Source organism: Leucopleurus acutus (assembly GCF_964270905.1).
Source record: "Leucopleurus acutus genome assembly, chromosome: 19".
NCBI lineage: Eukaryota > Metazoa > Chordata > Mammalia > Artiodactyla > Delphinidae > Leucopleurus > Leucopleurus acutus.
In genome coordinates, this window is record NC_139161.1 from 19,386,670 (window position 1) to 19,408,496 (window position 21,827).

Here is a 21,827-nt window from a genome sequence, read left to right on the forward strand (position 1 = left end):
TTCCAATAACCAAATTGAGCATCAATTTTAAGTTTACATTTAAGTTGATTAAAATGAAATAAAAATTTAGTTTCTCAGTCACACTAGCCACATTTCAAGTGCCCAGTAATAGCACATGTGGCTTATAGCTATCCTATTGGACAGTGCAGTTACAGGGCTTCTAAAGAAGTAAAATAAAATACAGGCTGTCTCCTACTTTTAACATCTAGTTTACCTATAGCTCAAATACAGGTAGGATCTCTTGCCCTCTGGGAACTGCTCTACAAGGGATCAGAAGCTTTTCTTACCTGAAAGAAGATGATACCCCTAAAGCTTCCCACCAGACCCCACTCCCAAAATGCACACAGATGTACACAGACTCCTCTTTTTTTTTGGAAACTGCTGCAACTGAGGCCGGTTGAAGCATTATCCACATCCTTGGAGGCCCTTTCTTTCGTTGGGAGTAGAAGAGCTGTTAGTGCTTTGTAGGAGCTGGGATGGGCAGGAGTAGAGGGGTTACTTTGTTACTAATGGTATCCCTGACTAGACATTCTAACTTCTTTTCCTTCAGAAACAAAATTATAAAAGGTCATTAGGTTTTGTAGGATCGTAGATCAACTGGGGTTTGGGGGCTTACGTAGGAATTTTTCATCTCTTTATAACTTTGTTTCTGTGGGACAGTGTTTTGTGTCCCAAACAACAAATATGCAAATGCATTTTGGATTATGATTCCATTTGTAAGGTGACCAGGAAGAAGGTGTGGGGAAGAGGTTGGCAGTTGCCTTATTACAGAAGGTGCAGGCGTCTGAGTGTTGAACTTTGATGCATCAGCCTAAATTGTCTCTTGTCACCTATACGACCTTGCTTACTCCTCTGGAACGAAAACAACCCGTAGTGTTTTAGGTATACCTGAACTATCAAAACCGCTTTTAGGCAGAGTTTTTTGTTACTTTGGGTTTTTTTTGGGGGGGGGGGTGTATGTTGTTTTTGAAACTGAGTTTGCCTGTAAAAGAGTCATATTCGTCTTTTGGTCTTAGCTACTATTCATTTTCATGTTGTACATAAAGTTGATGCTTGAAATTTGAGATCTAGTTACAGATGAAATTTTTCCTTCAAAAGAGATTTCCCCCCTAATGTTAGTTTAATCTTAGGAGATACTTTACGGAGGGGAGTAATATTTAGTTATCATCGTGGGGCGATGGTAACTCCACCTTTATGTGGAAGACTGAACCAACAGCTTCAGAAGGCCAACTCAACCCTCTGATCGTCAGGCCTTCCTACTTAGTTTATCTTTTTTTTTTTTAATTTATTTATTTGGCTGTGCCGGGTCTTAGTTGCGGCATACAAGATCTTTGTTGCTGCATGCGTGATATTTTTAGTTGCAGCATGCAGGCTCCTTTAGTTGTGGCATGTGGGATCTTTAGTTGCAGCATGGGGGATCTAGTTCCCTGACCAGGGATCGAACCTGGGCCCCCTGCATTGGGAGCGCGGAGTCTTAATCATTGGACCACCATAAACTACTTAGTTTATCTTAAATGTCTTTTTAGATCCCTGGTTCTAGAAGGAACCTTTGAAGAAATGGATAGAACTTCTGTGCTGCTTTGAATATTGGCAGACTCTAAGCTAAATGCAGTTGGGTTTTTAATGTTAAATAGAGCACTTAGTAGCTTTTACTCCCAGGTAGCCTTTAGGAGCCCCTTTATTTAATTTAATTAATTAATTTATTTATTTGTGGTATGCGGGCCTCTCACTGTTGTGGCCTCTCCCGTCGTGGAGCACAGGCTCCGGATGCGCAGGCTCAGCGGCCATGGCTCACAGGCCCAGCCGCTCTGCGGCATGTGGGATCTTCCCGGACCGGGGCACGAACCTGTGTCCCCTGCATCGGAAGGCGGACTCTCAACCACTGCGCCACCAGGGAAGCCCCACCCCTTTATTTTAATATGGTGTCCAAAGTAGGTTAATTGTAACTTAACACATCCTGGTATAGTTTACTGATTGTAAATTACTCCTCAATAAAATTGAGAATTATTTCCATAAAGGAAAAGTTCCTTTTTTCTCAAATATAATATGACAGCCTATTTTAGAATATTTAAAATATTTCCTTAAAGGTGAAAATTTAAGAGCGTATATAAAAACTGTTGTGCTCCAAGGGGAAATCTGACTCTTTTGTCTTAAAATTCATTATATTCATTACATTAAACAAAAGATTGTTTTGTTGAGTTGAGAAACAGTCAAGTATTTCAAAATATTTTTGTTATACCTGGGTTTTCACTGTGATGTATTTATTTTAGTAGAATTTGACATATATTTTATTCCATGGGAAAAAGAAGAAACTAAACATTTGCAAGCCATCTGCCACCTTGTGCTGCTATGCATTGGTGGGGAGAAACCTGAGTTCTATTATAAATTTTAAACTCTGTGCTCTATATTTTTAGTACCTTGTGGAAATTGAATCTGCAAATCATCTCTGAGAGATAAATGATTTGATTTGATTGTGACAAGCATGAAAGTTATCCTCTCTATAAAACTATGTCTCCTGGGAAAAAGCTGGGCTAATACCGCACTGAAATGACCTTAACGGTGGAATCCTTGATTAGACCCGCATTGTTTTGCACGTACTATAGCTCCATAAAGATGATCGACGTCCATCAGGGATGAACAGATGTCCTGGCTTTATCAGAAGTTGCTTTCACATTGCCAAGCCTTTCACAAAAGCCAGTCATCACCCTTGTTAGTCTGATTTTGTTGAGATGCTTTTAAAACTTTTTTCCAAATATTGTTTTGAATGCACAGACTTTGCTGTTTACTTGTAAGATTCTATGTTAGTCAGGTATGGTGTCCTTCTCCCCTAACAGGGAAAAAAAAAAAAAATTAAAAGCAAAAATAGAAAGTATAGCATAGTCTGTATTTACTTAAACTTTAAAGTATTTCATATCAGGTACTAGCATCTAAGTTCCATAAAAGGCACATCTGTTTTGTTCACTGCTATATCCTCAGGAGCTAGAACAGAACCAGGCATATAACAGGTCCTCAACAAGTATTTGTTAAATAAATACGTATAGTTTCTATGAGTGGGTCGATGCACTTACTTTTGTTTATGGCAGGAAGATCCTCATCTCCGATAATAAAGATTGGTTGATGTTGAAGGTACCTTAATTCCATCTGTTCCCCTTTAATCTCAACATAGAGGGTGTCTCCAGAGACCACTTCAACCCTCAGTAGGGCTGAAAGTCTATCTTTTACTGTGGAAGAAAGAAAAGAGAGGGGAAAACCAATTCTCTTTATTTCATTTGGATTTTGGAGTTAAGGATGGAAGAAATTTGAGTTTACTAGGCAGGAACTGGCCTTTTTTCCCCATTTAAAAAAATTGTGTTTGTGTTACCATTTTAACCATTTTAAAGTGTACAGTTCGGTGACATTACTTAATGTCATCCCACATTGAAATGGTACCTGTTAAACAATAACCCCCCATCCCCACTCTCCCCCAGACTCTGGTTACCACCATTCTACTTTCTCTCTATATAAGTGTGACTACTCTAGGTACTTCATATAAGTGGAATCATATAATATTTGGCCCTTTGTTTCTGGCTTATTCTTTTTTAAAAAATTTTATTATTATTTATTTAATTTATTTATCTTTGGCTGCGTTGGGTCTTTGTTGCTGCGCTCGGGCTTTCTCTAGTTGCGGCGAGTGGGGACCACTGCTCGTTGCGGTCATGGGTCTCGCATTGCAGTGGCCTCTCCCGTTGCAACTCTAGGCGCCCAGGCTTCAGGAGTTGTGGCTCACGTCTCTGGAGCACAGGCTCAGTAGCTGTGGCGCACAGGCCCAGCTGGCTGCTCTGCGGCAGACGGACACTCAACTGCTGCGCCACCAGGGAAGCCCTTTTTTTTTTTTTTTTAATATGACCCCTTTGCTTGGAGACTTGGCAATTTTTCTTTCCCCCAATTTTTTAAGTTTTTCCTTTTGTACCTAGATCTAGCAAGTGATGCATACACAGTAAGTGTCCAAAGACAAGTTAATTCAGCAGCTTGTTGCATGCCACTAGGGGGTTATTAAAGCTTTGAAAATGTGATTCCTAATCTGTATGTCTGTAGGCTTATCTCCTCCAAGTCTTGCTGATAAACCTGCACTGACAATAATATCAGAGATTAGTCTTTCTCCATGTTTCATAAAGCAAATTGTTCTCCTTCTTATAGCCTGATTATGAACTGGAAAATTACTGGCACGTTGTTGTAATTGTTTATACAGCCATGAAGACAAACTACACAAGGACAATAGCTACATGAAAGGTTTTGATTGCAGCTTCATTAGGAAATTACATGCTCCTACTCATTTCTTTTCTCTCTTTTTCTATTCTCATTATATCTTCCTCCCTCCCTCTCTCCATCCCTTTCCTTCCCTTCTAGTCTGTCATCCCTCCTTCCATCTCTTTCTTCCTTTCTTTTTTCTTTCTTTTTCATTCTCATTTTCCTGAGTAGTTGCTACAGAGACAACCTGAACCTAGGGTCCAAATATAATTAAAATAATTGTAGCTCTCTATCAGTCTACTTGGAGGGACGGGGAAAAAGAGAGTACGAGAACTAAATTTATTTTTTAAAGATTGGAAACTAACTTGTTGAGGAAAAAGAAATATGCTGGGAGATCTAATTGGTAAAGAAGCAAAGAGGAAGAGAGAGGGAGCATCTTGAAGGATGATTTAAAAAGTAACCTGTGCAATTGAAATTTCAAGCAGAATCGTAATCCATGGACTATTTTAGGTGTATTGAACATAGGGTTGGTTCACTATTTTAGGACTATTGAACATAGGGTTGGTTCTCCCACTGTATCCCCTGCTGATTTGCACTGGGCAGATCATTTCTGCCTTCCCTGATTCCATTTCTCAACCTGTAAAATGGAGGGTCAACAATTAGATTCAGAATCACAAGACTTTGAGCCAAAGCCATGAGAACACGAAAGGTACTTTTTTTTTTTTTGCCATACGCGGGCCTCTCACTGTTGTGGCCTCTCCCGTTGCGGAGCAAGGCTCCGGACGCGCAGGCTCAGTGGCCGTGGCTCACGGGCGCAGCCGCTCCGCGGCATGTGGGATCTTCCCAGACCGGGGCACGAACCCGTGTTCCCTGCATGGGCAGGCAGACCCTCAACCACTGCGCCACCAGGGAAGCCCCACGAAAGGTACTTTTTAAATTCAGTTTTTATGATGTCTACAAATGCAGGTGTTAGTATGCCAGAGACAGAAGTTTTGGGGGGTTTTTTTGTAAATTTTTTTAAACATCTTTATTGGAGTATAATTGCTTTACAATGTTGTGTTAGCTTCTGCTGTATAACAAAGTGAATCAGCTATATGCACACGTATATCCCCATATCCCCTCCCTCTTGTGTCTCCCTCCCACCCTCCTTATCCCTCCCACCCTTTTAGGTGGTCGCGAAGCACCGCGAGCTGATCTCCCTGTGCTATGTGGCTGCTTCCCACTAGCTATCTATTTTACATTTGGTAGTGTACGTATGTCAGTGCTACTCTCTCACTTCATCCCAGCTTACCTTTCTCCCTCCCCGTGTCCTCAAGTCCATTCTCTATGTCTGTGTCTTTATTCCTGTCCTGCCCCTAGGTTCATCAGAACCTTTTTTTTTTTTTTTAGATTCCATATACATGTGTTAGCATACGGTATTTGTCTTTCTCTTTCTGACTTACTTCATTCTGTATGACAGAGTCTAGGTCCATCCACCTCACTACAAATAACTCAATTTCATTTCTTTTTATGGCTGAGTAATATTCCATTGTATATCTGTGCCACATCTTCTTTATCCATTCATCTATCGATGGACACTTAGGTTGCTTCCATGTCCTGGCTATTGTAAATAGTGCTGCAATGAACATTGTGGTACATGACTCTTTCTGAATTATGGTTTTCTCAGGGTATATGCCCAGTAGTGGGATTGCTGGGTCATATGGTAGTTCTATTTTTAGTTTTTTAAGGAACCTCCATACTGTTCTCCATAGTGGCTGTATCAATTTACATTCCCACCAACAGTGCAAGAGAGTTCCCTTTTCTCCACACCCTCTCCAGCATTTATTGTTTGCAAATTTTTTTGGTGATGGCCATTCTGACTGGTGTGAGGTGATACCTCATTGTAGTTTTGATTTGCATTTCTCTAATGATTAGTGTTGTTGAGCATCCTTTCATGTGTTTGTTGGCAGTCTGTATATCTTCTTTGGAGAAATGTCTATTTAGTTCTTCTGCCCATTTTTGGATTGGGTTGTGTGTTTTTTTGATATTGAGCTGCATGCACTGCTTGTATATTTTGGAGATTAATCTTTTGTCAGTTGCTTCGTTTGCAAATATTTTCTCCCATTCTGAGGGTTGTCTTTTGAGACAGAAGTACTGACAATGAAAAATTACCCAAAGCCAAGATTGGCTCCTGTTGGAGAGGTGGAAATGGTTGTGATGGAATTCAAGTAACCTCAGGACCCTGGGATTTCTGAATTTCAGAACATTAGGAGAATCTTCCAGTCCTTCCTGCTTAAATATGAATGGACGTAGATTGCCATTACTGCCTTGCCCCACTTCTCCTAGATTTAGATCACCGGTATTTATAAAGCTTACCGGTCACGAATAGATTCTTGCATTTCCCATTCCTTGCCATAGGGTCCTCTTTCAGTTCCATATGCTTTTATTGGCACTTACTTTGATTTTCTTTACAGCAGCAGCTGCTAATTAGTGACAGCTTTCGAGTGAGCAGCTTGTCATTTTTGGCAGGGGTAGGGGCCATCCATAGCAATTCAAGGCTATATTTTCATTTGCTAAATTTACTTTGCTACATGGAAATACATCTTGAATTAAAAAATAGTCTGTAGTCAGAGGTGGTTATATTTGCTGAAATATCTTCCTGAGTTGGCATTTGGTCCTGTAGTTGAAGAACTCTCAGGAGATAAAACATAGGTTCAGTGTCTGTCAGACCGATGCAATTAGTCCTGAGTCATCCTTCTAACGTTAATCAACATTCTGGATGTAGAAACTCATCGTCTTGTTTTGGCACAATAGTAAATCACTCTGGATTGTATTTGGTAGTATGCATGGTAACCGAAGGAGTGAATTGTTGGTAGACGTTGTGCTTCCGGTTTATACTCAACTTCTTTCTTGAGACATAATTAAGGGAAAGAAACAGTTTAGTTTGCATAAAGATGCTTTCTTTGGAATTTCAGCTCATATCAGCATCATCACATGTCATGTAATTCTCTTTGAAATTGCTGCAAGGCCCTTTCTCACCTTCTGAGGTGGCCCACACTCTGTCTGTGGCGTGTGTTTCTCCCAAGGCCACTCTCGCCTTCTGAGATGGCCCATACTCTGTCTGTGGAGTATGTTTCTCTCTAAATAAATCCATCTCTTACCTATCACTTTGTCTCTCACTGAATTCTTTCTACAATGAGACATCAAGAACCTGAGCTTCGGGCTTCCCTGGTGGTGCAGCGGTTGAGAGCCCGCCTGCTGATGCAGAGGACACGGGTTCGTGCCCCGGTCCGGGAAGATCCCACCTGCCGCAGAGCGGCTGAGCCCGTGAGCCATGGCCGCTGGGCCTGCGCGTCCGGAGCCTGTGCTCCACAACGGGAGAGGCCACAACGGTGAGAGGCCTGCGTACCGCAAAAAAAAAAAAAAAAGAACCTGAGCTTCATTAAGCCCTGAAACCAGGTGTGTGATCTCAGTTGGAAGACTGTGAGTTTTGGCCAGGTTCAAGTCTCGGCTGTGTGGGTTCAGGTCCCAATCTGAGGTGCACGGTTTCAGAAAGTTTGGTGACACTGTTGTCTGCTGTAATGCCAAGAAGTAGGAAACATACCTCATAAACATGATAAAAAAAAAAAAGAAATTGCTGCAAGGAGGTTGTCAGCTCTGTTTTACAAACTTGTCACGATGTTTATGGAGCGGTACAGCTTGCAATTTGTATTTACCTTGATTAGCACCAATGATGAGTCAAAACCTCCGTCACAGTTTCTATAAAGTGTGATTCAGTACCATTATTCCTGTAATAAGGATTCAAGTTAATGACCTCCGCGATGTTAAAAATAACATCTTGAAGGAAATAACTGACCTACCATTCATTTCCCCCAATTTAGGTTCTTTTTGTAACATGGAGGTCTACCAAAATTATATTTAATTTAACACACAGTTATTGACTAGCTGTCATGTACCTATGCCAAGGAAATCAAAATGAATGAGACATGGTTCCTTCCCTGGTATAACTTCTAGTCTAGTAGTTGAGCAGCAGCTAAATCAGAAATGCTTTGGTTCTTACACCCAGAATGGAGGATAAATTCTAATTCTAGAGAGGTAAAGCATTCCATCTTTTTAAAAACTGGATGATCAAGATGATAAAAGACATAGGATACAGGTATTGTGTTGATGTGTTTTTTTTAGCTAAATGTTTTAAAGATTGTATGAGGCACCTTTCATAGGAGCACAGAATTGCCAGGTGTCCCTGCCCCAGATTTCCCCAAGACATATTGGACAACACTTAAATTCAGACGTCGTCTTCCCCATCAGAGTACCTCTCAGTGGCATGGCTTGGTAAACCCAAATGATCTCCTAACAGTCAACCAATATTTAATGGGCACTGTGCACAGTAACGTAGTTATTTCTACATTTGTCATATTAGTGTTAGTCAGTTATCACAGGAATTTATCATTTACATCTCTCTAGCTTTATAATCACATCAGCATCAGGTAACTTGATGTTTAGTTACTGGTATCATGTGAACAGTTATCAAGATAACTGACTTCAGTATCTTTTACTATCCTATCTTACCCACTAGAATAGTTCACAAGTTGTTTTCACATTTGTATTAGTGATATTGTCCCTTTAATGAGAAATGTTTTCTGCCAGCAGAAAACCTGAGTTTAGAATGATCTCTGATAAATACTGGTGATAGATAATAATGTATCTAATGGAAACCCAATAAGGAATTTGGGAACAAACATAACAAACGTAACCACTCCCTTCTCATAGGAAGTGTCACTGTGTTAATTCAGAACACAAGTGGTCAGGATCTAGGTTTGGGCCTCACTGGAGAATCACCGACCCCCAGAATGATTCTCGTTTTTCTCCTCCCACTCCCTTTTATAATCTAAAGCTTTTAGCTGATTTCTGATTGATTGAGAAGAGTGAAGGTGAATCACCAAACCCCTAACATGGCTTCCTTTGGCTGTGTTTGAAGGTTTGTCATCTTGATGTGCTCTGACCTTTAGGGAAGGATGTCCCATTTAAAACATTTTTGGATTGTCAAATAATTTTTGGTATCAGTGAGTTGCACTTTGTTCATTTACTTTGTAGCTTTTATTATAAAGCAGTCTTAAAACCACAGGTATCATGGTCAGGAAAAACTCATTTGGTTAGGTGAGGTTTTTAATAAATAAAGCACCGGGGTTGAGAGTGTGAGCGCTGGAAATGGGCAGCCTCGTGCTAATCCCAGCTCCTTCACTTACTTGCCACAGGACTTTGGGCAAATTTTCTAACTCTTGAGCCTGCTTCCTCTTATATAGAATGGGGATAATAATCCTACTGCCTCATAGAGTTGTCATGGGGATTAAATGAGGGTACATATAACATGCAGGCAACAGTCCATGACGTAGTAAGAGTTCCTTGAATGTTTATTGTTACTACTGTGACCATTGTTACTATTACTACTGCTGCTAGTACTCCCTTTTTCTCCTTTCCCCTGCTAATTCCTTTGCTGTTATTTAACATTTGGTGATTAAGTGTAGGAAAGGCTTAGAAATTTATTAGTTTGTTTTATTTCCAACAGGAAACAGTTTCTGGTGTGGGTAGCAGTAGTTAATTTAGCATATATAACAAACGAATAAGTTTTTCCTTGAAACCCAAACTGTCTTCATTTCAAAGGAGGTATTCTCAGAGTGGGGTTACATACCCTCCATCATCAAAGCCTAGAAGCTTTACAAGACTTTGTCTCACAAAAAGCTTTGTGTCTCTGTTGCCACCACAACCTGAAACTAACGAGTTAGAAACCACATAGAGCCCTATGACATGCTTGTAGGAGCCCTTCTGAAGGAGCCCTCACATTTTCTTGTAAGTTGCATGTAGATAGCTAAGCCAGGAACCGATCTGGTTGAGGAAACAAAAAGTTTTTGTTTTTCCTTCCCTCTCCACTTTTAAACTCAAAAGATCTAATTTTGTTGTCTCTGGGAACATTAAATGCATAGATGCTCACTTAATTTAAAGAAGTCTGCGTGAGAATGCGGTGTTGTTTCTTTGGGGGTTAGGGGTCTTCAATATTGTTCCACAACTATTCAGGGTTACTACCTAAAGAAGATTTTAAATCATATTTTCTGTCTTCTTGACCTTTTTGTTATAAGTTGTACAGTCTTTAAACCATGTCTAATCTAAGAAAATATACATCCCTGGTATATGTGCTTTTACTGATTGTCAGCGTTGAACCTGGCCAGTGCCTTCGCATGTCGGACAGGTGATTTGACTTTAGTTTGAGAAGAAGAAAGCTAAAGATTTATTTTTATATCAGTCAACTAGGGACCTTATATGTTGCCGTATTTATTATAGCCAAAATGCCACTTTATTTTTAGGTGGAGACTTCTGGAGCAGTAGTATAAAGGCTAGGATGGTTCCAATCCTGTACTTTTCCTCCTGTTTAAGTCCACATTAAATCTGGTAGTTCTTAAGGGTTCCACTGCTGTTTAAAGAGTGTAGCTCCACGTGATCTTATTGTCTTTAATTTAGTCAAGTGAGACACTACATTACACAGGTTCTGGGTCTCACATTTGCTTTGTTTTTCTTTGGAGCTTTACTGGAAACCGAATGCTATTGCGTTCTAGCTACAGAAGCAGGAGGGGAAGTTGGCAAGAATTAACTGCTTTCTGTTTGGTCTGTCTGTGGCAGCTGACCTTTTGGAAGGAAATCGCTGCTCTTTGCTTCTTCCTGTAACAGTGCAGCCTCTGAAAGAACGTCTACACAGAAGGGTTCTGTCGTTATCCTGGCTGGTGTCTTGGGGCATAAGCTGTTAGTTAAGAGGTGGGAGTCTTTCAGTGCAGTGTGTTGTAGGAACATGTACTCAAGTTCACGGAGCTAAGCTGTGTGTAGATATCCCAGTAGACAGATAGTGAGAGAGTATCTGTTTCCAGAAAAAGTAGTTTGTTTTAGCAAAACTAATTGTATTTTCTTGCCAAGTCCCAGTGTTAATGCTATGGACAATTACTTTGTGTGCAATTTTAATTAATCTTAATGTTGAATGTCCTAATATCAGTATTATTTCTTTTACTAGATCCCCTTTTTTTCCTGAGAGGCCATTTTTATCTTCCAAGACATGAGCTCTTATTTAAATGTCATTTCATCTCAGAATTAGAATTAACTTCTTACCACACCTGCTACCCATTGTTGGACCCACCTTTTCTGCAGGAGTTGTTTTACTTAGATAGAGTGAGTATTATACCGCACACATTGGCATTTTCTTCAGAAAGCTACAGTTGGGCTTCCAAATTGGAATATCATCCAGTCAGCAGGCAAAGGAACTAGCTGATGAGCCATTTCTCTCTTAAAAGAAAAGATCTTAGTCTTCCGATATTTTAATCAAAACATATTTAGGTTTATTTTGTTTTTCAAAAGGACTTATATTCAAGTAAGTGTCTGTAAGCAAAAATGAAGTTGATTATGATTATTGGTGAATGCAGAGAACACAGCTACCTGAAAAAGGGGCAAAATACCGTATTCTTCTGCATTTAGTTTGAGTTCAGTTTATAGACATGCTTTTCCAATGTATTATTGGTCTCTTTCCTAGATTTACTGTTAATAGTAAAGATTGTTGGGTGAGCGTTAGCGTTGATGTACATAAAATGTGTAGAGAGTAACCTTGGGAGAATTATCTAGAGTCTTCCCTTAGCAAGGTGGCCCTGTAGTGCTTCTTTTCTGTTCTTGGAACCTGGCCTGATTTGTTCAACCTTCCTGAGAGTACAAACCTTGCTTTGGCTTTAGGTATAGGTTCTGGCACAAAATAAGTTGATATCAACAAAACAGGAAGATTTCCCCCCAGTTCTGTTGGCCTTTGAGTAGGAGCAAAGTTAAGAACGGATGGCTGAGGCTTTCTGGGAGCTGATTTTGTAACCGTATCCTTCTAGAGGTCTTGAATTGTTACCCTTGAACTATCAAGGGCCTTCATCCAGGCCAGTTGTGTCCAGGTGTGTCATTAGGGGTAAGGGAAATACAGTTTTTAAAAAGGAATTCTTAAAATAAATAAATAAATAAATAAAATAAAAATTAAAAGGAATCCTTGCACTGCTGGGAGTGGTTTTCTGTGTATTTCATTCTATTTACTATCGGAACAAATTTGCAGGGACCGTTGCTTAGTCATGTCAAAGATGAAAAAGAGCCAGACATGAATCTAATAAGTATGTATTATTTCTTGCCTGGAAATATGACTTTCTCAAATATTCTTTTTTGTCTTTTCTATTTTCCATGTTTTTTTCAGAAATCACAAGAAAACCTCCTAGATTCAAACTCTACTCCCTCTGAGATCACTAATCTTCAACCTAGTCTAAGTTCTAGTTTACCCTTTTTTAATTTTTGGTATTCTGAACTTTTTGGTATGAACATTTTCAAACACTCACAAAATAAGAATAGTGTATGATGAATTTCCATAGATTCATCACTCAAGTTCAAAAATTACCAAAATTTTGTTAATCCTTTTTTATGTACTCCACATAAACACCTTTTTGTTTCTTCTGGACTTGAAAAAAAATACTTCAAAATATATTTTTGTGCCACTTACTTTTATATTACTTCTAAAACAAGGGTTTATTAAACAAAAAAATAATATGAACAGTTACTGAGTGCAAGACATTGTAAAGGATTGAAATAAAATATAAATAGATGTCAAAATTACAAATTAAGCTTAGCTATTAATAGTCTTGAACCACTACTTGAGAACACATTGTTCTTATGTACTTGAAGGTGATAGAATTGCATTTCTTTCTTTTTTTTTAAACATTTATAGTTTCTTTTATTTGTTTGTTTATTTATTTTGGCTGCGCCGGGTCTTAGTTGCAGCGCGCAGGATCTTTGTTGCCAGGTGTTCGGTTGCGGCATGTGGGATCTTTAGTTGTGGCATGCATGTGGGATCTAGTTCCCCGACCAGGGATCAAATCCGGGCCCTCTGCACTGGGAGCGCAGAGTCTTGCCCACTGGACCACCAGGGAAGTCCCGAATTGAATTTCTTTTTTAAGAAATGTATAAATATCTCATGCGCTACTTAAATCAAGACTACCTAATTTGTGCCATAAGCTGGATACTGTCATGATGGGAAATATTTCTTCCTGTGTCTTTTGCATGTCCCTTTATGCTTTATTCCTGTGGAATAGTGAGCAGTGCCAATTGCCCATGATTATTAAATTTATATTTTAGGTTTTACATTTTAAACAAAATTTAATAAATCAAAAAACTTTACAAAAAATTATACCAAAACTCCTCCATCTAAATGTAACAGCTGTTCATAGTTCTCTCTGACCTTTCTCTGGTATGTGTCCTCTAGCATACATACTGTGTACACTTTTCATTTAATATTCCTTTATTTATACTTTTGGAAAATATCTATGGCCTTATATTTCAACATAGCCTTTATATTTCATTTAATTATTGCACAGTATTCCATCAGATTAATATGTTATAGTTTAACCAGTCTCTTATTTTGGACATTTAGGTTATTTCTAGTTTCTCATTATTGTGTTTAATACTGTCTAACTGTTGTCCCTGGGAGTTGACCTAGTGCTAGGTGCTCTTCAAAGCAAATTTTGCTAAGTGGAAATTTAATACTATAATTCTCAGTGATAAGAGGGAGGCTGTGAACTCTAATGAGGAAAATAATAGGAACGTGTGTAGATTTATTAATAAATTGCCTTTTAAACAAAACTTCAGAACAGAAGGGAAGGGATTATCTTTCATCTAAATGGTACCGAAACTCAGTATATTGTAATAGCTGAGGAATTTCTATTTCCTGAACTGTGGGATTCGATCTTTTTGAGAGACACAGGCTAAGATGAGTTGGTCTTAACAGTATAAATGGGTACAGATATAAACCTTCATTAGAGGGACTTCCCTGGCGGTCCAGTGGTTAAGACTCCACGTGTCCACTGCAGGGAACTCGGATTCGATCCCTGGTCAAGGAATTAAGATGCTGCATGCCGCGAGGCACGGCCTAAAAAATAAAAAAATTTCAAAAAGTAGAAAATAAAAACCCTTCATTCGAAATTCTGAGGCTGACATGGGGCTACATGGCAGCCTCAGATCATTTCTTACTTTTCTGTAATGCAGATGGTCATTGTTTGTGGGCTACAGTAAATGTTTTTCGTTCTCTGAAAAATGTTATTGATGTAGCTTCTTCCCAAGTGGGTCGTTCAAGTTGCTTAATAGATTTCAACACAGAGATAATGGTAATGCACACGCATTCAAGCTGCAGGCCAGTGTGTCATGAGGGAGCCCTTCCCCCTCCCCGCCTCCCTCTCCCTCTCCCTCTCCCTTCCTTTTTCCCGAAGTAATATGTAATGATTTTGCTGTGATGTAAAGATTTATGACTGATTGTCTTCCCAGAATATTATCATCTCTATGTTGCCTGGCAGATTTTTCCTTGCTTGTTTCTTTGTGAGCCAAATACTTTTATTCTTTCTGTTCGCTTCCCATCTGTTTAATAATCTGCTTTTATTAGAGAATTGCCTTCCTGATGGCTTATAACGTAGTGTTTAGAAATTTGTTTTTAGAGAGCAGATGGCTCCAGTGTTGACCTACTTCTAGACGGGATAGTTTTACTCTAACCTTACTTGATGTTAGGCCAATTTTAATATGAGCAGAATCTGAATCCTTTATTGCTACTATTCAATATGTTTCTGTCCCTCCAAGTTCCTACTGCTGGGTAATCACCACCACTGAAGAGATGTATTTGACAGTAAAGCAGAAAACACAACCAGAGAACTTGCTGCTTTTATTCCATCCAAAGTCCTTTAGTCATTAAATGGTGCTGATATGATGAACAGTTTTGAATCCTGGTTCCTTGCCAGATCAGATTTCTTTTCAGATCAGAAGCATTGTTTGCACATCTTCTGTTTCATCTGCCAACTAGCCCAAGCCTTGGCCCAAATCAGAGCCCCGCAATATTAGGTTTCTGATTCTAATTTCGTATTCATTTTCTTTCTTTAAGTTATGAAATATAACAGACATGCAGAAAAGTACAGAACATAATATGACAAACCACCACCACAAGTCCTCAAGACAGAGGCAGCATGGTGCAGTGTAGAGTACAGACTGGGGCCAGGGTGCCCAGATCCAGCCCAGATGGTACCCCTCAGCAGTGTGGGACCTGGCACAAATATTTTACCCCCCAAAGAAACCCATACCCATTAAAAGTCACTGCCCATCCCCTAGCCCTTGGCAGCCACCTGGCTGCTTTGTTTCTGTGGGTTTGCCTATGCCTATTCTGGGCATTTCCTATAAATGGAATTTACAATATGTGGCCTTTTATATCTGGCTTCTTTCACTTAGCATCATGTTTTCAAGGTTTACCCATATTGTAGCATGTATCAGTACTTCATGCCTTTTTTATGGCGAAATAATATTGCATTTAATCTATTTTATTTTTCCATTCATGTCCATATTATCCATTCATCCGTTGATGGACATTTGGGTTGTTTCTACCTTTTGGCTATTATGAATAATATTGCTATGAACATTTGTGTACAGGTTTTTGTGGACATAGATTTTCAATTCTCTTAAGCATATACCTAGGCGTGGAACTGTTGGGTCATATAGTAACTCCATGTTTAACCTTTTGAAGAACCTTCAGGTGGTTTTCCAAAATTGTTACACCATTTTACAATCCTGTTTAATTTGCTGAGCCTCAAGTTCCTCATCTGTAAAGTGGGAATAATAATAGAGCTACCTCATAGGGTTTTTGTGAGGGTTAAATGGTAGACTCTTATTAAAAGTACTCATTGTTATAAAATAGTATAGCAAGTGTTCAGTAAATGATATTAAATGATAAATCTGGATGGTGGCTACTAACACTAATAAATGTTATTTTAAATCCGTTTTCATTCTTATTTCTGGAATTTATTAGATGAATCAAAATATTTGTTGCTAATAATTCATACTTTAATTAGTTGGAGTCAGGTGCATCCTTGGAAAGAATAGGAAAAGGCTTAGCTCCTGGCTGCCAGAAGAGCACATCAGAATGGATGTTTTCTTTTTGGAGTTTAGTATAGTTATGGCAGCCTTGCTCTCCTTACACCACCCTTCACAATTCTTATTTCCCTCGTTCAGAGGTGAGGGAACAGTCTTCCCAGTGCCTTTCCACCAGCCTCCATCAGGTCTCACCTGTGGGAGTCCTGGTGCCAGTGAAATTGATTAAGAAATGGGAATACCAGCTTTTAACAGGAAGGTAAAGTTTATGTGCAGGATATTGGTTAAGGAGAAAGATAGCAAGAGCTCTTTGTGGAACATTGACTTTGGGAAGGTACTTAATTGAAGTGAGCTAAAATTGGAGGTGGGGAGAAGGAAGCCACCTTTGTAAGTTTCAGGTTGTAAAAGTTAGGGAATTCCCTGGTGGTCCGGTGGTTAGAACTCTGCACTCTAACTGCTGAGGGCCCGGCGTTCAGTCCCTGGTTGGGGAACTAAGATCCCACAAGCTGCACTGTGTGGCCAAAAAAATTTTTTAAATAAAAAAATATATATATATTTTCTATCAGCATAGAAATTTATTTGAATTCAAAATAATATGGTTATATTTAGGATAATATAATAATTATCTAAAGCACATATCATCGTAGGCTCTGAAACAGTTCTAAAGATGTCATTCTTTTGAAGTCAAAAAATATGTAGTAAGAATGTACGAGGAAGCAAAAATATAAAAAATAAGTTTGTTGAGTATTGGGAGCTGTTACAAGAGGGGCACACCAAGGTAATGTAACAGAGTCCAAATTACACAGCAGGCAGCAAGGAGTTCTCTTGCTTTATCAAGTTATGGAAAATAAACCGGTAACCTCAGAATGCAAGAATACCACCACTGGGTTAACAGGACAAACTTTCTGAGGGACACAGGGAGTCATTCACTGTACTTCCCCTTTCTCTAACTCCTTTCCTCACACCAATTTCTTTTCTTTCCTCCAGGAGAGGTTTTATCCTGTGGGAAAAAAATTTGGTTTTATTTGTGAAGTGGAGTAAATAGTATCCTGATTGAAATAGGCAATGTTTTAGCTAATGATGGTCAGGAATCAAACTTCTGAAAAAGGTCAGTCAGCTAGCTAGCAGAGGCCATCAGTGGCTTGCAGGAAAAAAGAAAACCAGATAATATGTGCTTGCTAAATAGATAAAAAGAATAAGCAGTTAAAAATGGGTGAAAAGGGCTTCCCTGGTGGCGCAGTGGTTGAGAGTCTGCCTGCCGATGCAGGGAGACGCGGGTTCGTGCCCCGGTCCGGGAAGATCCCACATGCCGCGGAGCGGCTGGGCCCGTGAGCCATGGCCCCTGAGCCTGCGCGTCCGGGGCCTGTGCTCCACAACGGAAGAGGCCACAACAGTGAGAGACCCGCGTAAGAAAAAAAAAAAAAAAAAGGTGAAAAATCCCAGGGTTTATTGTGAACTAGACAAACAAAAGCAGACAGGTGACCTTTGATTAAGCCCATTTGCTTGTGGAGTGAGCTATAAGAGGCTCCAAAATAGAGTTTGGTTCCCAACAGTGTCCACAGCCAAAGGGCAAACTCAGAACGTCTCCTCCTCTCGTAGAAACTGGAACACGGATGAGAAGTCTTTTTTGGAGTAGCCCTTCGCACACATCATCCTGTAGATCTGATGGGCCTGACTGCCCAGAAGGATTGGGCTCTTCGTGCTGGTAGCAGAGTCTTGTGCTAATCCCAGATCCTTAGCCATGAGTGTTGTTCCAAATCCACCCTGATAGTTATTAGCTGAGGGAACTCCATCCATCACCCCAGGTACAGGATTATAGGTGTCACTTGACCAGCATCGTCCTGAGCTCATATTTAGGATTTTAGCCAGGAGTTTTGGGTCAAGCCGTAACCTGATTCCCAGATTCATAGCTTCAGCAGTTCTGGTCATACTAAGAGCCAACAGCAAGTTGTTGCAGATCTTCGCAGCCTGCCCGGTCCCGACGGCTCCACAATGCACCACATTGGAGCCCATGCACCCCAGAAGCTCTTGGGCAGCAGCAAATTCTTCTTCGACTCCTCCCACCATAAACGTGAGGTTCCCAGACCGAGCAGCTCCCACACCACCAGAAACAGGGGCATCCGTGAAAACTGCTCCCATTTTCTCAGCTTCTTTGGCCAATTCTTTCGAAACCATAGGATCAATAGTACTGGAACCTATTAATAGTGAGCCTTTCTTCACTTTTTTTTAGAATTCCATTTGCTCCAGAATAAGCTTCTATTGTATTGATGCTGGTGGGCAACATTGTAATAATTCTGTCAGCTTTTTCAGCTACATCTGCTGGGGAAGACACTACCTGTTCACCTGCATCTAGAAACTCTTTGCATGCATCAGGGAACACATCATAAATAATGAGTGGATAGCCATGTTTCATGAGATTTTTTTGCCATTGGATTCCCCATGTTGCCTACTCCAGTGAATCCAACTGGAGTCTTAGAAGCCATTGACCTAGAACACAGCGCTGCAAGGCTGGCCACTGCCGGTTGGTGCCGGCGGCTCCAGTACCGGAGGCCGGAGGCGGCTCCACGGAGCCGTAAGGAGGCTGCCATGCTGCCCCCGCCCCGCCTCCCCACGGTGACCTCCACGGCTCCCAGCTCACCCACTGACTGCTGGGGTGCGTGGTGCGGCGGGCGGGGTCGGCTGCGGCGTGGGGCCGCATGCGCCAAAACTATATATTTTTTAAGAAGTCAGAATAAGATTGAGCATTTACTATGAGCCAGGCACCATTTTAAGCATTTACCCATGTTAACTCATTCTTATAGCAACCCCCTGAGAGACATAAGAATTATTATTCCCATTTTACAAATAAAGAAACTGAGGCCCAGAGAGGTTTAAGAGGTTAAATATTTTGTAAAGCTCTGTTTAGGAGAGTTTGCCATTATCTCCAGAACTTGAACCCCATTTTAGAGTCTTTGGCAGTGGTGATGGGGTGGAGAATAGGAATTATAAAATGCTCTAAATTATATACATGAATCCAGCAGACCAAATCCCTGTACACATTTGAAACTCCCTACTCCCACCGCAAGCTAGAATTCATTCTTGCAGGTGGCGGGTATGCTTTGGGAACCTTGTGTTGTCCTGTCCTCTGCATTTCCTCCTTGACAGGTTAACGATAGCATTACTTTAGCCACAACATTCTAGAAGTCTTCAGAGTGAGGTGTTTTTTTTTAAACAAAGGTTTATATTTTACTTCTAAAAGGGAAAGCATCTAATAAAAAGGTATTTATTATTGGGACAAAATTATCGTTAAATCTCACCCACTCATATCATTTATTTAACAGGTACTCATTTCTGCGGTTTGCAATAAGCCTGTAACATTATGAGCTATTAGACTTTGAAACCCTTTTTTTCAAATGCCTGAGGGTCTGCTTTATTTGGGACTCCTAGGATATATCCAGATATATGAGGTCAATGTAGTTACCTTATGCTTTCAGAAAGTACAAGATTCTGCGTCCAAGGTGGTTTGGGGTTGTTTGGGATGCTTACGAACAGTAAGAATGCAACTAACAAAGCTCAAATAGTTCTCATCTTTGGCTAAAAATAAGATTGTGAATCCATTTCCCAGTCTTTAAAGAAGCCCCTGTGATGATTTACCAAAGATACAAACCACTTCCCTTGTCAGAACATCACGCATTGAAGATGGAGGTGCCCGTAAATAAGCACAAGAGAGCGTGTACTGAGGACAGACACGCGTTCACTGCACGTGTGGGGTGGCTGGATGTACTAGTGGGAAAGGACAGGGAGTCAGCGGATACCAGGTGTAGGCTTTGCCTAATAATGTGTGTAGGACACGTGTGAAGTTTTGACGTGTATGAAGAAAAGCACTACTTAGATTCTAGGTTTTATTGATACAGTCAGTGGGGGGAAGTAGTTTTTTTCTAAACTGCATGTTTTAAATCGTTGCATGATAATCTCAGTAGGTCATCTCATATTCCATGTGTATATAACTCTTAGTTTAAAAGTCAAATAAGAATGATTCTGTACTGTTCAGTGTATTTTTATTTTACATTTTTGACCATTGGTAGGCAAAATCTACTTTCCAGCTCTATCAAAGCATTTTTTGTAGTGAAATTATACTATATTTATCAAAATAAGGTGGTTACCACCTTATATTTGCCCGCTATTATCCTTCAAATGACATTTTAGAAAATAACCATTATGGCATGTTCATATTTAGAACCATAAAAAATATTCTGAAAACTTCTAAGAGCTTAGCATTCTACTCTTTCATAAAAACTAAGAACTAATATAAAACTTGACAAAACAGTGTGACGTTTATATAATACTCCTACCTATGTGGCATATCTCCATAGTATTTCTTTCTTAAAACAATAATAGACTCCTGGAATTATGCTCAGACAGCATAACATATGAAATATTTACCAAATATTTGGTGTGTATTTATTTACTCAGCCAATATTTAAGTATAAAGTTATACTTACATGGCATGCCACCATAATAGGTACTGGAGATACAGTGGTGAATAAACATGCTCCCTCACTTACTGTTCTTATTCAGTGGGGAAACAGACAAAAACAAATTAAGAAAAACTAAAAGGGAAAATTACAAATTGTGGGCTTCCCTGGTGGCGCAGTGGTTAAGAATCCGCCTGCTAGTGCAGGGGATACAGGTTCAAGCCCTGGTCTGGGAAGATCCCACATGCTGTGGAGCAACTAAGCCCGTGCACCATGACTACTGAGCCTGCTCTCTAGAACCCGCGAGCCACAACTACTGAGCCTATGTGCCACAAATACTGAGCCCATGTGCCACAACTACTGAAGCCCATGCTCTGCAACAAGAGAAGCCACCGCAATGAGAAGCCTGCGTACTGCAATGAAGAGTAGCCCCCGCTTGCTGCAACTAAAAAGAAAGCCCGCACATAGCAACAAAGACCCAATGCAGCCAAAAATTAATTAATTATTTTAAAATTTCAAACTGTGCCATATGTGATTAAGGGACAGATAGACCATTGACTCACCCAAATTATAAAATCTGTATCATTTTCTTGACTTGGTATTTCATACTGATATCTTGTTCCATGATGACTTTGAAAAGAGCTGATAGATTTGACTAAATTGTGTATATACATTTATTTATGCAACAACAAAAAATTTACTGAATGCTTATGTGCGGGGCACTGTTTTAGGACAAGAGAAAGAGCAGAAAACAAAACAAAGTCATTGTGTTCGTGGTGATTTCACCCTAGTGGGAAGTCATTAAACAAATACGTGATAAATGTCAGGAAGTGATAAATGATACCAAGAAAAATAAAGCAGACTGAGACGATAGGGAGTGAACAGAATACTATTTTATTTGGGTAGACTGAGGAGTCTCTTTGAAGATAAACATTTTCCCACAATCTTCCTTCTGTCTCTTGGGTCAATTCGGTTAATGAATGCAGGATGCAAGATAATTTTCGTATCTGTTGGTATCATTTACATATTCTTTACGAGAGCTATGGCGAGGTCCTGCTTCTTTCCAATTCCTTACCACTAAAAGAGATTAATACTACCTGAATTCTTTTCTTCACTCCTTGATCATTCTTGCCAAAGCACCTTCATCCATCCCGTCCATCCCTTTACCTTTTGTCCAAAAAACATGCTTTGGTATCGCTTCCAATTTTCCAAAATCTT

General features: G+C 39.9%; 2 protein-coding genes across 3 annotated transcripts in view; one reads left to right on the plus strand and one right to left on the minus strand.

Moving 5' to 3' along the window:
- Positions 1-21,827, plus strand: part of LOC309976175 (signal transducer and activator of transcription 5B) — a 62,403-nt gene that overhangs the window by 13,825 nt on the left and 26,751 nt on the right. The window lies entirely within an intron of this gene.
- On the minus strand, positions 17,591-20,210 carry LOC309975319 (3-hydroxyisobutyrate dehydrogenase, mitochondrial-like). The gene is given in 3 exon segments (XM_082860347.1): positions 17,591-18,381; positions 18,383-18,577; positions 18,579-20,210. Coding segments are annotated over 3 exon segments (1,011 nt in total). The 5' UTR covers positions 18,744-20,210; the 3' UTR covers positions 17,591-17,730.